The sequence below is a fragment of the Schistocerca piceifrons genome, chromosome 10 (genome assembly GCF_021461385.2).
Source record: "Schistocerca piceifrons isolate TAMUIC-IGC-003096 chromosome 10, iqSchPice1.1, whole genome shotgun sequence".
NCBI classification, from domain to species: domain Eukaryota; kingdom Metazoa; phylum Arthropoda; class Insecta; order Orthoptera; family Acrididae; genus Schistocerca; species Schistocerca piceifrons.
Genome location: NC_060147.1, coordinates 130,756,858 through 130,776,496, shown reverse-complemented (window position 1 = coordinate 130,776,496; position 19,639 = coordinate 130,756,858). Strand labels below are relative to the sequence as shown.

Below are 19,639 nucleotides of genomic sequence, written 5' to 3'. Positions count from 1 at the left end.
GCTAAGTGAATGTTGCGCAACGCCGCTTCTCAGCCGGGCGAGAGCCGTCAGCGGAAAAACACGATCCGGTGCACTGTTCCCTCACACACACGCGCACACACACACACACACACACACACACACACACACACACACACACACACACACGCGCACGCGCGCGCCCGCCGGATTCCGCCACTCACACAGAAGAAGGCCGAAACAAAAAGACTCTCCCACATCTTGCCATTTATGGAAGTGAAACATGGACGATAAATAGTTTGGACAAGAAGAGACTAGAAGCTTTCAAAATGTGGCGCTACAGAAGAATGCTGAAGATTAGATGGCTAGATCACATAACTAATGAGGAGGTACTGAATAGAATTGGAGAGAAGAGAAATTTGTGGCGCAACTTGACTAGAAGAAGGGATCGGTTGGTAGGACATGTTCTGAGGCATCAATGGACCACCAGTTTAGAATTGGAGGGCAGCGTGGAGGGTAAAAATCGTAGAGGGGGACAAAGAGATGAATACACTAAGCAGATTCAGAAGGATGTGGGGTGCAGTAGGCTACTGGGAGTTGAAGAAGCTTGCACAGGATAGAGTAGCATGGAGAGCTGAATCAAACCAGTCTCTGGACTGAAGACCACAAACAAAAGAAAAAAAAATAGTGCGGTAAAGCACTTACAAGAAGAATGCGCGAAGCTATATGGACTTGCACGTACCAGCTTCTCTTTATGACACGTAAAGTACAGAGTGACACCGTCGTCATGATTCAGTCTTTCAGGAGTAATGAAGAAGGCTAAATGCATCAATCTGAGATAGGAGACGTTGGTCTGGCAACGACCGAAAATCATTTCGACACCTCTGACTGTTGTTGCTACGATTTTAGGTTGAGCAACTTTCATAGGATGTAGTATGGAGCAAAACGACAAAAAAATTATAAAGTAAACATAGGCTCTAAAATGCGTACCTTAAGAGCAAAGGGCACTTATTCATCTCCTCTACTGCAAGCTCTTTGGTTTCCTTATTTTTGGAGTAGATAGTATGGACCAAAACAAGGAGGATAATGTCCAGTAAATATTGGCTCAGAAATGCATACTTTAAGACAGATGTATTTCACAGTAGCGAATGTGGGCAGGTGCTGACAGATGTTAAGGTTTTGCATTTTAGATCCTACATTTACTAGATATTTTTTTCTTGTTTTGGTCCATACCTACAATCTTAGCAACAACAGTACTGGTACATGTGTTCTACTGTGAGAGGTCTCCGAACGACTTTAGCTTATACCTTTAGACTCGTTCGTTTCCGATACAGGGAGCCTTACATAAAATTGATACATTTACCTGTCTACATCACCCTGTACCTTCAATGCGTACAGTTTCTGAAACGGAAATATTCTTTATGAGCGAAACGTTACTGTCCCAGCCTGCTCAGACAGAGAACGAAGACGGCCATTTTAAATTCTTAGCACTGAGAATGGAGAGAGAGCTGTTTTGGAAGTAGATCGTTCAAGATCGTGTGCAGAAACTGTATGTTGCTGTCTTCACTATGAGGGTGTTCTCCGCTGTGTCTGACAATGAGACGCGAAGGCCTGTGTACTTCGCTCATTTTCACTCTATTATCTCGTGTGGTGTAGTGTTTTGGGGCACCAAGAATAAACGCAGGCGGTCGGGTCGGCCTACTCTGTCAGTTCGCCAACGTGCGACCCACAAGCCAATGCGGCCCAAACCAAGTATTATTTCGGCCCGAGAAGACAGCAACTATAACAACATCGGAAAAAGTCAATAAAATTCTATTTGTGTAAAGTTACAGTAAACGAAATCCCCGCCACCACACAGACACCATGTATTCCCTCATTGGTCAATCTGGCTCCCTCTCCCTCTCTATGTCGTTTTTTAGCAGTTATTGTTCGTGTTCAGTATTACATTTGGGACCCAAAAATACTCACCTTCTTCCGATGTGGCCCAAGTAAGCTAACAGGCTTCACACCCCATTGTTCACCTGTCTCGGAATTGTTAGTCCGCCGTCCCTGTTCGTATATTCCATAGTGGAAATTGTTGGTGACGATACTCATTCATTCCGAAGACACTGCAACATTCATGCAGTGTACGCTAGACGGAGAAACGCCAAGGACTTGGGTAACATCTCCTTAAGCGTTACACAGGAATGTGTGCACTCAGCAGATTTCATTTTCAACAGATCTGAAAAAAAAAATTAGATGATTAACCCTTAGTCTTCACATCTGTGTTGAAAATTTCCTTTCCGAAGTCTCCCTCTATTCTGCACGGCAGTTTCTTGCAGTAGCTGTGAAGTCGCCAATATGATGTACTATTTGTTCTTATACTACCCAGTTTCTTCTTTTGTTTATAAATTTTCTAATCGCCAATGTAAAATGGTGCAAGCTATTCGAAAAAGTGTGAAAGAAGCGGTAAGCTAGGGGGGAGACGGATAGTGTACAGTATGTGCAAGAACAAAGAAGGAATATTGGAAAAGGAAGTAGGTCTTTGATTAAGAAGGGTGTAAGACAAGGTTGCAGTCTTTTGCACTTGCTGTTCAATGTATACATTGAAGACGCGATGACAGGAATAAAAGAAAAGTTAAGAGAGGGTTTGAGTTTCAGGATGAAAGGATGCCAGTTATGAGACTCGTTGATGGACATTGCTATTCTCAGAGAAATATGAAGAAATATTACAAGATCTGTCAAATGGATTGAACAAGCTAATTACTGACTGTGGATTGAGATTAAATCGAAGAAAGACGAAAGTAATGAGAAGTAGGAGAAATGAGACTGGTGAGAAACTTAACATCAAATTTTGTCATCACAAAGAAGACGAAGTTAAGGAGTTCTGGTACTTTTAGAAGCAAAATAACCCATGACGGGCGAAGCAAGGAGGACATGAAGAACAGAGTACCACAGTCAACGATGGCGTTCCCGGCCAAGAGACGCCTACTGGTATCATTTTGTAAGGCTTAATTTGAGGAAGAAATTTCCGAGAAAGTCCGTTAGAAGCATATCATTGTATAGTAGTGGACATGGATTGTGGGAAAACCGGAATAGAAGAGAAAGGACTTGAGATGTGGTGCTATAGAAGAATGTTGAAAATTAGATGGGCTGATAAGGTAGGGTCTGAGGAGTGTCTAGAGAATCGGCGAAGAAAGGAATATGTGGAAAAAAACTGACGAAAAGGAGAACAGGATGACAGGTCATGTGTCAAGATATCACAGAATAACTTCTGTGGTGCAGGAGAGAGCTGTAGAGGGTAGAAACAGTAGAGGAAGACAGAGTGAAACACATCCAGAAAATAACAGAGGACTTAGATTACAGCTGCTACTCTGAGATGAAAAGGTTGGCACAAGAGAGCAATTCGTGGCTGGCTGCATCAAGCCAGTTAGGAGACTGCTGACAAAAAAGCTGACTCAAGTGTGTGTGGCTGGTGTGGTCCCAGGCAACGTGATAGGTAGATGAACAAAACAAGTGAACACGCAGTATCAGTATCTGTCTGGTGCCTTCGGACAAATTACCTGTTTCTTTGTCGTTTCCTGTGACGGAAACGTTAGGGGTAAAATAAAATTTGCTGAGGGGTAAAAGTAAACGATTTGATTCTATTTGTCACGAAACTAAATTATTTTCTAAAGATCATTACTATATTCCCTATTTTTAAGACTCTAATATTGATTATATAATTATCGATGATTATTGTTTCTCAGTTAGTAGCATTAATCCAATGGAGGTTACTGGTTCCTGACATAATCCAACCACTGTACAAGTATGTTATTCTTTGTCTTGTACATTGCTGATGATAAAAGTGAGACATATGCGTAACAGTGTTAAATGTCTCAAGAAAATGTCTGATCCAAATTGTAGATAGTACCTACAGTCGTCCAGAAATTGCTTCATTACTCACTTCGAAACAGATAAATGAACGCTGAACGCAGTATTTATATTATTATTGTTATTATGAGACTGGTTAGAAACAAAGCGTTGAGAGCCTGAAGTCATCCAAGCCGTGCCAGTACAGAAGTAAGGATTCCAGCAAAAAGATGATTGACAAACAGTAAGTACGGTGTACACACCTGAACGTGATTGATTTTAAGTGAGATTGCAGTGTGCAGGTCAAGCATAAGTGTCCATCCTCACTGCGGATAATTAGCTTTCTTATCTGAGGAGGAGTTGTGGGTAGCACTTGCTTCATCATCATTTAAGACTGATTATGCCTTTCAGCGTTCAGTCTGGAGCATAGTCCCCCTATTAAAATTCCTCCATGATCCCCTATTGAGTGCTAACATTGGTGCCTCTTCTGATGTTAAGCCTATTACTTCAAAATCATTCTTAACCGAGTCCAGGTACCTTCCCCTTGGTCTACCCCGACTCCTCCTACCCTCTACTGCTGAACCCATGAGTCTCTTGGGTAACCTTGCTTCTCCCATGCGTGTAACATGACCCCACCATCTAAGCCTGTTCGCCCTGACTGCTACATCTATAGAGTTCATTCCCAGTTTTTCTTTGATTTCCTCATTGTGGACACCCTCCTGCCATTGTTCCCATCTACTAGTACCTGCAATCATCCTAGCTACTTTCATATCCGTAACCTCAACCTTGTTGATAAGGTAACCTGAATCCACCCAGCTTTCGCTCCCATACAACAAAGTTGGTCGAAAGATTGAACAGTGCACAGATAACTTAGTCTTGGTACTGACTTCCTTCTTGCAGAAGAGAGTAGATCATAGCTGAGCGCTCACTGCATTAGCTTTGCTACACCTCGCTTCCAGTTCTTTCACTATGTTGCCATCTTGTGAGAATATGCATCCTAAGTACTTGAAACCGTCCACCTGTTCTAACTTTGTTCCTCCTATTTGGCACTCAATCCGTTTATATCTCTTTCCCACTGACATTACTTTCGTTTTGGACATGCTAATCTTCATACCATAGTCCTTACATTTCTGATCTAGCTCTGAAATATTACTTTGCAAACTTTAAATCGAATCTGCCATCACAACTAAGTCATCCGCATATGAGAGACTGCTTATTTTATCTTAATCTCACCCAGGCAGTCTATTGTTTTCAACATATGATCCATAAATAATATGAACAACAGTGGAGACAGGTTGCAGCCTTGTCTTACCCCTGAAACTACTCTGAACCATGAACTCAATTTACCGTCAACTCTTAAATGCTGCCTGACTATCTATGTAAAGACCTTTAATTGCTTGCCTCCTATTCCACAATCTCGTAGAACAGACAATAACTTCCTCCTAGGAACCCGGTCATATGCCTTTTCTAGATCTATAAAGCATAGATACAATTCCCTGTTCCACTTGTAACACTTCTCCATTATTTGCCGTAAGCTAAAGATTTGGTCCTGACAACCTCTAAGAGGCCTAAACCCACAGTGATTTTCAGCCAATTTGTCATCAACTAATACTCGCACTTTTCTTTGAACAATACCTGAGAAGATTTTACCCACAACGCTGATTAAAGAGATACCTCTGTAGTTGTTACAATCTTTTCTGTTTGCATGTTTAAAGATTGGTGTGATTACTGCTTTCGTCTAGTCTGATGGAACCTGTCCCGATGCACTGCAAATTGCACGCACTCACACTAAATGTCCTTCATCTTTCAAACCTGTCGTCATTTTAAAAACGAAAATGTTGCAAGAAAATTCTTTCTACAGTCTAGTCAGCTGCTAGAGATGGTGATAAGGTGGTGTAAAGGGAGGGAGAGGGGGGGGGGATGGTGCTAGCTAATGTCTTACTGCACTCAGGAGTAATGGTCTAAGAAAGATTGGCAACCACTGCCTTACACAGACCGAACAGCATGCTATTACAGCCGCAATGTGCCATTTACTGGCCAGTTAAACGCATTTGATGACCTGCTATAGCCTGGAGGGAATACACGGGTCTGTGCGACTGAAAACATTGTTCGCCGAGGGAACTTCACAGCTTTTGGTGTGACTGTAGTCTGGCATGCGTCATCGGCTGTTCAGTTTTCCCCGCTGCAGGCTTCGTGCATCCCCTGACCGCTGGTTCCGCGTTGAACCGCTCCGTGGGAAGACTGGCAGAAATTCCCATCTGCCTCCAGGCGACGGACAGAATCGGCACGTCTTGTGAGTTGGCTTCTATCTCCCACCAACTTAAATATTTCAAAATTTTGGTGCTAGAATGAAGGTTGTTATTCCAGACTGGTGCTGGGAGCCGCACTTCAGACGTTGTGGACTGATTGGGTTTTAGAAAACATAATCTGCATACTGCGATTTGGTAATCTCTCTATGTGATACGGTCCATTTAAAAACGTCGGACTTCTTCTCTAAATGACTGCAGGTTCCGTACACACAAGAAGTAAAAATGAACAATGCAAATGAAATCACGCCAGTGGCGAATCGGTGCAACATCTAAATGTGGTTCCCTTCGTGCTAGAAATGTTGGAAAATAAAACTCGTAATACGATAAACATTCATATAAACATGTGAACCGGTGGATTAATAAGAAAACGACACTTCAGTAACTCAAGATAAGCTCGTGTCTTATGAAATCAGTTAAAGCTACAGTGCACGATGCTTGCATGTCACAAGCCGAAGGCAGTGTAGCTATATCTGTACTACAATATAAAGATACGTAGTTTAAAATTGTTACCAAAAATGTCGAAAAGTTGTTGAACGATTTACTTCAAATTTTTGGACAATATTCTACTAAATATTCAGACGGACATGGGCTATAATTTTTTTGTGGAACACTGTTCAGATTTTCCGTTGAAACCGAGCGAGAAACAAAAAGCGCTGAAAAATGTGTGGTTTAGTTTTCTACGTAATTAGGTCATTTAAACCATTGGACAAATGGTTACTTCGTTTCCTTCTTATATGCGATTTTAAACATTATCTGCATGCAGAGAGAGAGAAGGGGAAGACTGAGATCAGGGCGAACATCCAGTTCCCATACGTACGGCCATACACACGAATTTAGCAACTGCCAAGAATTGCAGGGCCAGTAGTACGTCAATAAAAGCAAATAACCCAAAACGGAACCCCATGGCACCTCTCGGTTAAGTTAGTTCTTTTCTGTTCCCCTGAAAATAGGCTGGAGTGGGTAACTGACTGGTCAAAGGCAAGCACGGCATTTCCACACCATACAGAGAAGTTGCAGCATTAGAAAATTGCAGCGAAATGCAGGAAGATCTGCAGCGGATAGGCACTTGGTGCGGGGAGTGGCAACTGACCCTTAACATAGACAAATGTAATGTTTGGCATATACATAGAAAGAAGGATCCTTTATTGTATGATTATATGATAGCGGAACAAACACTGGTAGCAGTTACTTCTGTAAAATATCTGGGAGTATGCGTGCGGAACGATTTGAAGTGGAATGATCATATAAAATTAATTGTTGGTAAGGCGGCTACCAGGTTGAGATTCATTGGGAGAGTCCTTAGAAAATGTAGTCCATCAACAAAGGAGATGGCTTACAAAACACTCGGTCGACCTGTACTTGAGTATTGCTCATCAGTGTGGGATCCGTACCAGGTCGGGTTGACCGAGGAAATAGAGAAGATCCAAAGAAGAGCGGCGCGTTTCGTCACAGGGTTATTTGGTAAGCGTGATAGCGTTACGGAGATGTTTAGCAAACTCAAGTGGCAGACTCTACAAGAGAGGCGCTCTGCATCGCGGTGTAGCTTGCTGTCCAGGTTTCGAGAGGATACGTTTCTGGATGAGGTATCGAATATATTGCTTTCCCCTACTTATACCTCCCGAGGAGATCACGAATGTAAAATTAGAGAGATTCGAGCGCGCACGGAGGCTTTCCGGCGGTCGTTCTTCCCGCGAACCATACGCGACTGGAACAGGAAAGGGTAATGACAGTGGCACGTTAAGTGCCCTCCGCCACACACCATTGGGTGGCTTGCGGAGTATAAATGTAGATGTAGATGTAAACTCGACCAATCACGTAAGTTAGCTTCGTTTCCAGATGATCGATGGTCTAGCGTTCGAACGATGTGGGACCGTAAGTGCTACAGGAGATAGGTAAAATAATGTGAACACCTGTACTTGCTTGGGAATGGTGTATTAATAATGGATTGAACCCCTAATTGCCCGTAATACGGCTGCTGCTCTTCATGGGATTCTGGCATGTAATGATTGTATAGTCTCCAGTGGAATGTTATGCCACTGTTCGATCAGAACTTCTTCTAACTCCTGTACTGACGAGGAAGGCAGAAATCTGCTCCGGCGTCTGCGCTCCAATACCGCCCGCAAGGTTCCATAATGTTAAAGTCCGTGGACTGTTCTGGCCTGGGAAGACGCTGCAGTTCAGCTGCATGCTCCTCATACCACGACTGTACTGGGTGCATTATCGTCCTGAAACATGTCGTCATGTTGGGGAACGGTATTTGAATCATGGAGTGCCCCTGATTACCTAAAATGTTCACGTAATCGTTAGCTGTAACACGGCGTTTGAGAGTAATGATGGGACCAGCAGAATACCACGATATGGCTGCCCATACCATCAAGCAATCACAATTGTAGGCTTCTTTTGGCGTTCTCCAGACGTGAACCCTACCCGATGTTGGAAATAACGAAAACGTTGACTAGTCGGAGCGTATGACGTGTTTCCACTGCTAAACCCGTCCAGTATTTATGCTCCTGACACCTTGTTTTACGCTTCTTTGCCTTGGTTGTCGTCGCTAATGGTTTCGGTGTAGCAGCTCGTCCACGAATACTCGCTTTATGGCGTTCTCGGCGGACAGTGTCGATAGCTACGGGGTCTCGAAGATGGCTACTGAGCTCTGCAGTCACTTTAGCCGCCGTAGTTTTGTTTATTTGACGCAATTCGTGTTGGCGTACGATAATCTCTGTCATTTAGTTTTGATTTGCACCCACTGTTACGTTTACACGATGATGTCTTTCCATGTTTTGTGTAAGCTGTCATGGCTGTTGAAACAGTTGCTCTTGAAACATTCAATAAGTTGGCGAATGCTCCAGCTAATCAGGCCCCCCACAATCTGCCCTCCTTGGACCTCTGTTAGGTCTTTCGTTGCAGGTCGACCATAGCCTCTGATTGCAAATACGAAGTGTGCACTGCTCGTAAACAACCTGCACTGATGCCTAGTCTGTACCCAACACGCCCAGTCCAGTGCTAAACCTGCCTTACGTTCGGTGTTAACCGTTAAAGACAACCATCCCATTACTACCACCGCCCACATCATTTTGCCTATCCCCTGTGTTTCCTGATGTTGGATGTGTCTATTTCTGCAGGTTCAAAATACTGCTTCTACGGACGAACACAATCACTTTGCACCGATCACGTCTGACTGTGAAAAACTGCCGACTGGCTACAATGGTACTTAGTGTCACTGCGACGAGATTTCTGGTGTTTACCGCTATTCTCCGCGAGTGAGTTCGATGGTTGCGTCTATACCTTCAGATGAGAAACCTCACGCTACCGTATTTAATGAAGTCGTTAGACTGGACAGCGATACCACATGTCTGGTGGTAACGACTTTGTTTGTCGTTTCCCTACCTGTTACCTTGGTGTTGTAACATACGGCTGGGGACAGGTACGGTACACATTAAATACGCATACAACTGTGCACAGCACACAGTCACAATGGGCTGTCTTCTTCCCCCCCCCCCTCCCTCCCTCCTCCTCCCATATTCCATAGTACTGGCACACAGTGACTCGTACCGGTTTCCTCGTATGGTGAAGAAAACTTTGCGTGGGACGCTTTTCCAGAATGACGAAGTGACTCCCGAGTATAAAGCAGTTTCAAACGTTTGCCTGCTTTTAAAGTGAGTTAATGGGTTAAATATCTGACGTTAAGAACGTAAGCGAGAAAAATGACTGAAATTATTGTTGGGAGTCCCTAAATGCTTTCTTTATGAAGTCCTCAGTGGGTATAATGCGGATAATTTTACACACTGTTGAAACAGATAGCTAGTTTTTCGCACTTCTCAATGTTTATGACGTCATATCTCTTGGATATGTATCGTAGGGTGATATCGCTTAGCAGGTACATCCTATTGTGTTTGTGGACACTATCCGCAAACTGATGGCGAATGAGCCGGCCGATGTGGCCGAGCGGTTCTAGGCGTTTGTCTGAAACCGTGCGACCGTTACGGTCGCAGATTCGAATCCTGCCTCGGGCATGGATGTGTGTGATGTCCTTAGGTGAGTTAGGTTTAAGTAGTTCTAAGTTCTAGGGGACTGATGACCTCAGATGTTAAGTCTCATAATGCTCAGAGCCATTCGAACCATTTTTTTGTTGGCGAATGCAGGCGGTAGTTACAAAGTAATAAATCAAAAACCTCATGCTTGATGTTGAAGTTTTATTATATGACCAGCGAGAAATGTAGCAAGCGATAAACTTCCTTTCTTTCATCGTATTGTAGGCGGTGTCAGCGAGAAAAAGTTTCACAAGGGTTTGAAATTATGTATAAAGTTTGTTGGGAATCACTGAATGTTCTCATTCTCAAATACAGGTTGAATAAAATTCGGATATTTTCGCGCCGTCAGTTACGCTGTCGGAAGATATAGACACAGTGTGATTCTTATCAATGTTTAAAATTTTCCGAAGTGACGTATAAGAGGCTGAAACAAAATTTAATATAATGCAGATGGGCCGCAAATTTTGGGAACTACCTCAAAAGTGGATGAGAAACATTGATCGCGTGACTTCACTAGATGACGTACCTCGCCGTACGTGCAGCGTTGGAGGTCATCAGTTTGTCGCACCTGATCACCCCAACCCAAGCCAAGTACTGAGGTCGGTGTGCTTCTGGGCCCACGTGCGCGATTTTAGCATGTGCGGCTCAGGGTTCCAGTCTTGCGTCTGACAGCCAATATTTTTGTGAAACGTGTGTCGGTAAAAATCGCAGATTTTCTTTACAGATTACCGGTTTCGGGTCACTGTCAAACCATCGTCAGGATCAATCTAAAATGTTGTCAGTTTGTGACGACTATCACGCTTCGTCGTATCCTTAGTCCTAAGACGCCCTAAAATGAACAATCGTGGTAGGATCTGCTCTAAGAATGTATACTGATTGCCGCACACTGAACAACATTTCAGATTGATCTGATGATGGCTCGTCAGTGAGCCGAAACTGGTATTCAATAAAGAAAATCTGCGATCTTCATTTAGGATTTTTATCCACACATGATTTAAACCAACAGTTCGCTTACTTCCCCATTGACATCGACAAAGAATAATAGCATTGTTGTCATTGTGTGTTTACATTGAAGTAAGGTTTATTATTTTATACGCCGGTGTCGCCGGTCTCCGCTGGTTTATTGCAAAGTGCAGTACAGCAAAAACCTCCCGTACTGCATCAAACGTACACAAATATCAGTTTCCAAAATGCGTCGGTACCACTAAATGAGCCATGTTTTCTTTACTAAATGATGTGTAAACAAAAACAGAAGGGTCCAAACGAAGGAAACACGAAATAAGAACAGCTTACAGCGAGGACAATAATTTTGTTAAAGGTTTACAACAGATCACATTTACAAGAAGTACTCGAAATTTGCATCGCTTGCTCGAATGAAAGAATTAAATCGCTCAGTCATCCGTTCAGTGGCAAGCCAAACGGCTGCACCTGCGGCGAGATACGTCATCTGGTGAAACATTACTTCTTTTTAATACTTCTCTTACTACTGTGTTAATACTTTAGTGAAAGATTATACCCCTTAATGAGTAGATTATGACAGCATTTTAAGTTTTTAAATTGTCAGTTATGTGTTGTACTCTGCTGAAAAGCAAATTTTTGTTGCCCCTGAAAGCCGTCAGATAGGCAACCAGCATATGCGTCTGCGCAGCATTAACCGGAATTGCCTTTTAGTATTATAGATGTATCCGAAAGAACGTGAGTGGAGATTTCTACAACCGATGTCTCCCAGTTGTCCATCATTGATAAAAACATGTGTCATTGACGAGTCGGTGCGTAAAGAGGACTCATGTCGTCAGTAGATTTCATGGTGACGACTTCAGTTGTTCGAGGTGGTACTTCTTATAACTTCGTGGCAACCTCTTGGATGTACTCGTAATTAGCGCTCCGAGATAGAACATGAGTCTGGTTTTTCGTTTATGTCCGAAGCGTTTTGTGACTTTAGCATGTGCTCACGTGACTCTGCGTGTGGGTTGGGGGATAGGGGACAGGGGATAGAGGGGGTCAGTTTTTTTTGGGGTCGAGCTGCAGAATGCTGTAGGGTGAGTCTTGAAAAGGCTGCCTGGCCTTGGGGAGATGAGGCGAGGGTGCGTCCGCGTGGCCTTGGCTGCAGTCCAATTCTCTCTCGTGTGTGTGTGTGTGTGTGTGTGTGTGTGTGTGTGTGTGTGTTTCCCTCCCTGTCTCTTTCTCTCTCTCCGCTCAGTAGCTACGACTGAAACTTCTCGGAGCGCATCGATCCCGAAGCTGCACTCCCCAAGATGCCGACAACTTGTACTGTGTTCGCCAAATGCAGTTGGCGTCAAACACATAATAGTTGGCGTCAAACATATAAATGTGGCAGGAAGAGAACCCCCTGCCACTGAAAGCAGTTGTTGTTTATGTGGTGTCTTGCTTGCATGCAGCTGCTATATACAGCCTCGTCACAGGGCCGAATAGGTTAGGCAAGACTATGAGAGAAATGTGTGCAACACTCATTAACAGCAATTTACGATTATCATCACTTTCAAATTGCGTAATGACTTCAAAGACACACTGTTGAAACGTTCAGTTCGCACACTTTACAGACGAGGACACATCACTTTCGTTGCGTTAACACAGTTCACCAGTTATACTTACGAGTGCCTGTTAGTTGCTACTTGCGACTAATCACAGCGTAACGCAGTCGTCTGCACGGGACGATGGTTCAAACCCACGACCGGCCATCCTGATTTAGTTTTTTTACTACTTCGCTAAACTGTTTATGGCAAATGCTGGTATGGTTCCTTCGAAAGGTCACGACCTCTTTCGCTCTCCCTCCTTCCATAATCCGAGTTTGTGCTCAGTCGCTAATGACTTCACTGTCGATGGGACGTTAAACACTAACCGCCTCTTTCTCCACAGTGCAACATCTAAAGTTATAAATCGCGGAAATCACATTTTATCGTTAGTGGAGTGAGGAGGTATACAAATTGCGAATTCATGACTCTAAAGTGTGACAAATCACAACTAAAGTTGGAATTACCAAAAAGCAACAGTCACAGAAATCCCTGAGATTGGAAAGTCGCAGTTCAACTCACCTGTATTCACCAGATACTGAGTTCAGCAGTGCTTCTGGATGTTCCTTTGGGAAGTATTTGGGTCAGATACGGGAGACGCATAGCGCAGTCTGTGTTGGATGTGTCCTCCATACAGTCTTTCTGCAACGGTGTAGCTCCTCTGTGAAGGCTAGTACTGTTGTCGGGCTCCCTCTGTATGTGTGGCCAAAATGTTCCCTACTTTCTGAATAACCCTCGTATTTTGAAGAGGGAGGGGGGGTTGAGATTGTTCTATAAACAGTTTGAAACTATAAAGCTTTTAAAAAACAATTCCGGATTATTTTGGGTACCCCCTCGTAGGTTGTAACAGCCGTGTAGAGATGAAGACGCTTGCACTGGATAGAGGTGCAGTGAGTGAAGGAAACAGCACCAACATCGCGCAGTCGCTCGCCTGTAAGCTCGGTGCGAGGGTCGCTTGCGAAACTATGCGGGTCGGTTTTTCCACGGCGGTGTCAGCAGAAGAGAACAGAACAGAGCGCGACAGAGAAGCCAGAGTGCGTTGCTCCGGGCCATTGCGACAGCGACACAGGGGCAGGTTTCTCGCGCAGACACCCACGCATCCGATGGGCGAACCGCCGTCTGGTTTGTCTCGTAAGTAGGCCTCCACCTGCGTTACAAGTCCCGTTTAAATCATTCGCCATCCGACTGCGAGCAGGCTAGGCTGCTACCGCCAGCAGCAGACCAGGGGCAGGTGTAGGCAACTAGCACAGCCTCACTACAGCAATTCCAGAATGAGATTTTCTCTCTGCCGCGGAGTGTACGCTGATATGAAACTTCATGGCAGATTAAAACTGTGTGCAGGACCGAGACTCGAACTCGGGACCTTTGACTTTCGCGGGCAAGTGCTCTAGCATCTGAGCTACCCAAGCAAGACTCACGCCCCGTCCTCACAGCTTTATTTCTGCCAGTACCTCGTCTCCTACCTTCCAAACTTAACAGAAGTTTCGCAGGAGAGCTTCTGTAAAGTTTGGAAGGTAGGAGACGGGGTACTGGCAGAAATAAAGCTGTGGGGACGGGGCGTGAGTCGTGCTTTGTTAGCTCAGTTGGCAGAGCACTTGCCCGCGAAAGGCATAGGTCCCGAGTTCGAGTCTCGGTCCGGAACACAATTTTAATCTGCCAGGAAGTTTCACTACAGTAATGTCTGCCAGTTCTCAAGTAAAAGAAAACCTTTCCACCGCCAAGGCTTTGCCTGTTTCAGGAAACTGACGTAACTGCTGCTTTCATTAAGGTTTAGAACAGCACTTCCGCGTCCTTAACTACGTTACACTGAGACGACAAAGTCATGGGATAGCGATGTGCACAGTTAAAGGTGGCGGTAGTATCGTGTACACAAGGTATAAAAGGGCAGTGCATTGACGAAGCTCTCATTTGTACTCAGCTGATTCATATGAAAAGGTTACCGACGTGATTATGGCCGCGCGCCGGCCGGTGTGGCCGAGCGGTTCTAGGCGCTTCCGTCTGGAACTGCGCGACCGCTACGGTCGCAGGTTCGAATCCTGCCTCGGGCAGGACCTAAGACTATTAATCCATATTAGTACGAAAGGACCATATGGTTAAAATATTTTTTACTGTATTGATTAATTTACTATTTTGACAGATTTTTGTTTTGAATTTAGAATTCATTTATGTAGATTTTTTCTACAAATAGTATTGATACTTTGATTTATTTATGTTTACTTTAAATTTTCTTTTATTAGTTATTTGTGTTTTAGTTAGTGTTGCTTTTTTAACTTTCTTGGAGCGTAAGGTGTTAGGTTATATTCAGATTCGCAAGGGTGCAAATAAAGTCGGATTTGTAGGGATCCCACAGCCCTTTAGCGATGCTATTAAGTTGATTTGTAAGGAGCAGCCTATTCCTATTATATCTAATTATTCATTTTATTATTTTTCTCCTGTTTTTAATTTAATGATTTCTTTGTCTGTTTGAGTAATTTTCCCTTACTTATGTGTTCCTTTTGTTATGGATTTTTTTGTGCTGTACTAGATTAGGTGTTTATACCGTTATAATTGCTGGGTGGTCGTCTAATTCAAATTATTCTTTATTAGGTTCCCTTCGTTCTGTTGCTCAAACAATGTGATGTCCTTAGGTTAGTCAGGTTTAAGTAGTTCTAACAAGGGAACCTCCCCATCGCACCCCCCTCAGATTTAGTTTTAAGTTGGCACAGTGGATAGGCCTTGATAAACTGAACACAGATCAATTGAGAAAACAGGAAGAAGTTGTGTGGAACTGTGAAAAAATAAGCAAAATATACAAACTGAGTAGTACATGGGCCACATAGGCAACATCATGACAATGTGAGCTCAGGAGCGCCGTGGTCCCGTGGTAGCGTGAGCAGCTGCAGAACAAGAGGTCCTTGCTTCAAGTCTTCCCTCGAGCGAAAATTTTACTTTCTTTATTTTTGCATAGTTATTATCTCTCCGTTTGTTCATTGACGTCTCTGTTCACTGTAATAAGTTTAGTGTCTGTGTTTTGCGACCGCATCGCAAAACCGTGCGATTAGTAGACGAAAGGACGTGCCTCTCCAATGGGAACCGAAAACATTTGATCGCGAGGTCATAGGTCAACCGATTCCGCCACAGGAAAACAAGTCTGATATATTCTATACGACATTAGTGACGGCATGTGCGTCACATGACGGGCATATGTTGTCGACCCACCTAACCTGTACACTTGGTGAATGGGTAAAAAGATTCTTCTACATTGTCCGATTTAGGTTTTCTTGTGGATGTGATAATCACTCCCAAAAAGTGATGAAAACATAAGAGTTTGTCTCACAAACTGAAAATAAAAAATTAAACTGTTCACCCGATAGTAAATTTGAACCAAGGACCTCTCGTTCCGCAGCTGCTCACGTTACCACGAGACCACAGCGCTCCTGCGTTCCTAGTGTCCCTGATGTTGCATATCTTCCCATGAACTACTCAGTTTGTATATTTTGCTTATTTTTTCATAGTTCCACACAACTTCTTCCTGTTTTCTCGATTCATCTGTGTTGAGTTTTTCAAGGCCTATCCACTGTGCCAACTTATAACTAAATCTGAGGGGGGTGCGATGGAGAGGTCCCCTTGTAAGTTCTAGGGGACTGATGACCTCAGATGTTAAGTCCCATAGTGCTCAGAGCTATTTGAACTGTATGGCCGCGCGACAGGAATTAGCTGACGCTGAACGCCGAATGGTAATTGGAGCTAGAAGCATAGAACATTCCATTTCGGAAATCGTTAGAGAATTAAATATTCTGAGATCCACAATGTCAAGAGTGCGCCGAAAAGACCTAATTTCAGGCACTGCCTCGCACCACGAACAACGCGGTGCCACAGTGCCCTCACTTAACGACTGAGAGCAGCGGCGTTAGGCTAGAGTGGTCAGTGCTAACAGACAAGAAACACTGCGTGAAATAAACGTGGGAATCACTACCGTTGTTATTGTTGTGGTCTTCAGTCCGAAAACTGGTTTCATGGAGCCCTCAATGCTCCTCGATCCTGGTCCAAACTATTCACCTCCGAATACCTACAGCGACTTACATTATTCTGAATCTGCTTACTGTATTCATCTCTTGGTCTCCCTATACAATTGTAACCCCACACACTTCCCTTGAATACTAAATTGGTGATCCCTCGATGTCGCAGAATCTGTTCTGTCAACCGATCCCTTCGTTTGGTCAGGATGTGCCACAATTTTTTTTTATCCCCAGTTCTATTCAGTACCTCATCATTTGCGCGATCTGCCCTTCCAATCCTGAGCATTATTCTGTAACACCACTTTAAAAAAAAATTCTACTCTCTCTTCTTGTCTGAACTGTTTTATTGTCCACAGTCCGTTACTAGCGGGGAACTTGAATAAAAACGTTTCGGGTTTCCAACCAGGTGAACTAATTAAAATTACACGAGCTTTCGCCCAAGCACTGCCTGGCCATTGGCAAGTGGTACGACAGCCGGTGTGGTGTTGGTACGCCCCTTCTATACACTAGCTGCCGGCTGTGACGTCACTAGTGCCTGCGTTCGATGGGCCTGCTTCAACCACGCGATCGCTGGATACCATGTCTGGCTGACCTGCAGGCCACCGTTTCTGTACAGGGTGTCATCGGTGATTTTTATTTCAATAGCTTCTCTAATTACACAACCCCAAAAGCCGTTTGTGCGAGACACACGACGCATGTTTCGTCAAACTTTATCCGGAGTCCGTTTTCTAAAGCATGCTCAGCTGAAGCAGATTTCTCGGGATAGCGTAGGCGATAAAATTTCTCATGCTCCTTCCCGTGTTGTTCCACATTGCTTACTGTTTGTCCGACATAAGACTGGCCACACTCGCAAGGTACACAGTGAGATCAAAAGTATCCGGATACCTGGCTGAAAATGACTTAAAAATCGTGGCGCCCTCCATCGGTAATGCAGGAATTCAGTATGGTCTTGGCCCACTCTTAGCCTTGATTACAGCATCCACTCTCGCACACATACGTTCAATCAGGTGCTGGGAGGTTTCTTGGGGAATGGCAGCCCATTATTCATGGAGTGCTGCACTGAGGAGAGGTATCAATGTCGGTCGGTGACGCCTGGCACGAAGTCGGCGTACCAAAACATTTCAAAGGTGTTCTATAGGATCCAGGTCAAGACTCTGATCAGGCCAGTCCACTACAGGGATGTTATTGTCCTGTAACCACACCGCCACAGGTCGTGCATCATGAACAGGTGCTCTATCGTGTTCGAAGGTGCAATCGCCATCCCCGAATTGCTCGACTGTGGGAAGCAATAAGTTGCTTAAAACAGCAATGTAGGCCTGCGCTGTGACAGTGCCATGCAAAAAACAAGGGGTGCAAGCCCTCACCATGAAAAACACGCCCACACCATAATACTACCGCCTCCGAATTTTATTGTGGGCACCACACACGCTGGCAGATAACGTTCACCGGGCATTCGCCATAACCACACCGTTCCATCGGATCACCACATTGTGTACCGTGATTCGTCACTCCACACAACGTTTTTCCACTGTTCAATCGCCCAAATGGTTCAAATGGCTCTAAGCACTACGGGACTTAGAACTACTTAAACCTAACTAACCTAAGGACATCGCACAACACCCAGCCATCACGAGGCAGGATTCGAACCTGCGACCGTAGCAGCAGCGCGGTTCCGGACTGAAGCCCCTAGAACCGCTCGGTCACAGCGGCCGGCTCAATCACCGAATGTTTACGCTCCTTACATCAGGCGAGGCGCCGTTTGGCATTTATCGGCGGGATGTGTGCCTTATGAGAAGCCACTCGACCATGAAATCCAGGTTTTCTCACCTCCCGCCTGTCATAGTACTTGCACTGTATCCTGATGCAGTTTGGAATTCCTGTGTGATGGTCTAGATAGATGTCAGCCCATTACACATTACGACCCTCTTGAACTGTCGGCAGTCTCTGTCAGTCAACAGACGAGGTAGACCTGGACGCTTTTGTTCTGTAGGCGTCCCTTCACGTTTCCACTTCACTATCACATCGGTAACAGTGGACCTAGGGATGTTTAGGAGTGTGGAAATCTCGCGTACAGACTTATGACACAAGTGACACCCAATCTCCTGACCACGTTCAAAGTTCGTGAGTTCCGCGGAGCGACCCATTCTGCTCTCTCACGATGTCTAATGACCACTGGGGGCGCTGATATGGAGTAGCTGGCAGCACAATGTACCTGATATGAAAAATGTATTTGGGGAGTGTCCGGATACTTTTGATCACATAATATATCTTGTAGACGCCAGGTGTTATGAGATCTGCTGAGTCTTTAACTGGGCTCAGTAACTGAGGGATTTTCGTTGGGAGCGTGATGATCGATTTGATCTTGTCGTTTCAGCGGGCGGCTTATCTTGCCGCAGGCGAGAAGAAAGCAAGTTTCTTTCCCTGCTCCTCATCGGTGGCCTTTTGTGTTTCTCGAAATCACTTCATTTATTTCATAGACGTTATAGCCGTTGACCCTGGAGACTGCGTAAGTAGCTCAGCTCGGGAGGCAAGTTATCGGCGTCTGGTATCATTCTTGCACGATGCACCAATTTTTGTGAAACAGTACGTTGCTGTGCCGGGTGACGACAGCTGATGACGTGCAAGTACAGGTCGGTGTGGGTGGGTATTCTAAAGACGCTGTGGCGAGGGCATTTCGTCTGCAGCGGACGAGCACATCGAGGAAGAGCGGTGTACTGGCTATTTCTACCTCCACGGTAAACTCGATGTTACTGCTTTAGCCGTTGACATATTCCAAGAACACCTTTTGCTGTCTACAAAAACAAAACTCGAGAAAGTCGTTCGAATTACGTTCGTAGGTTCTCAGTTGCGAGGTAAGAAAAGATAGCAATAGCTTCTGAAATCGCAGTGCAAGATGTAGGAAGCTGGCGGTTTGCTTGATGTGCTATCGTTGCTACCGCCGTGTACGACCATCATCCCCCGCCAGCATATACACGGTAAGG

At 44.6% G+C, this 19,639-nt stretch overlaps 2 protein-coding genes across 2 annotated transcripts in view; both read left to right on the top strand.

The window, feature by feature from the left end:
• Nucleotides 1–19,639, top strand: part of LOC124718762 (protein draper-like) — a 336,146-nt gene that overhangs the window by 22,745 nt on the left and 293,762 nt on the right. The window lies entirely within an intron of this gene.
• The window catches only part of LOC124718764 (proline-rich receptor-like protein kinase PERK10), a 201,276-nt gene continuing 195,157 nt past the window's right edge, over nt 13,521–19,639 (top strand). Inside the window, exon 1 of the mRNA XM_047244377.1 lies at nt 13,521–13,791. Coding sequence (XP_047100333.1) covers nt 13,521–13,791 — 271 coding nt within the window. The remainder of the gene's footprint in view (nt 13,792–19,639) is intronic.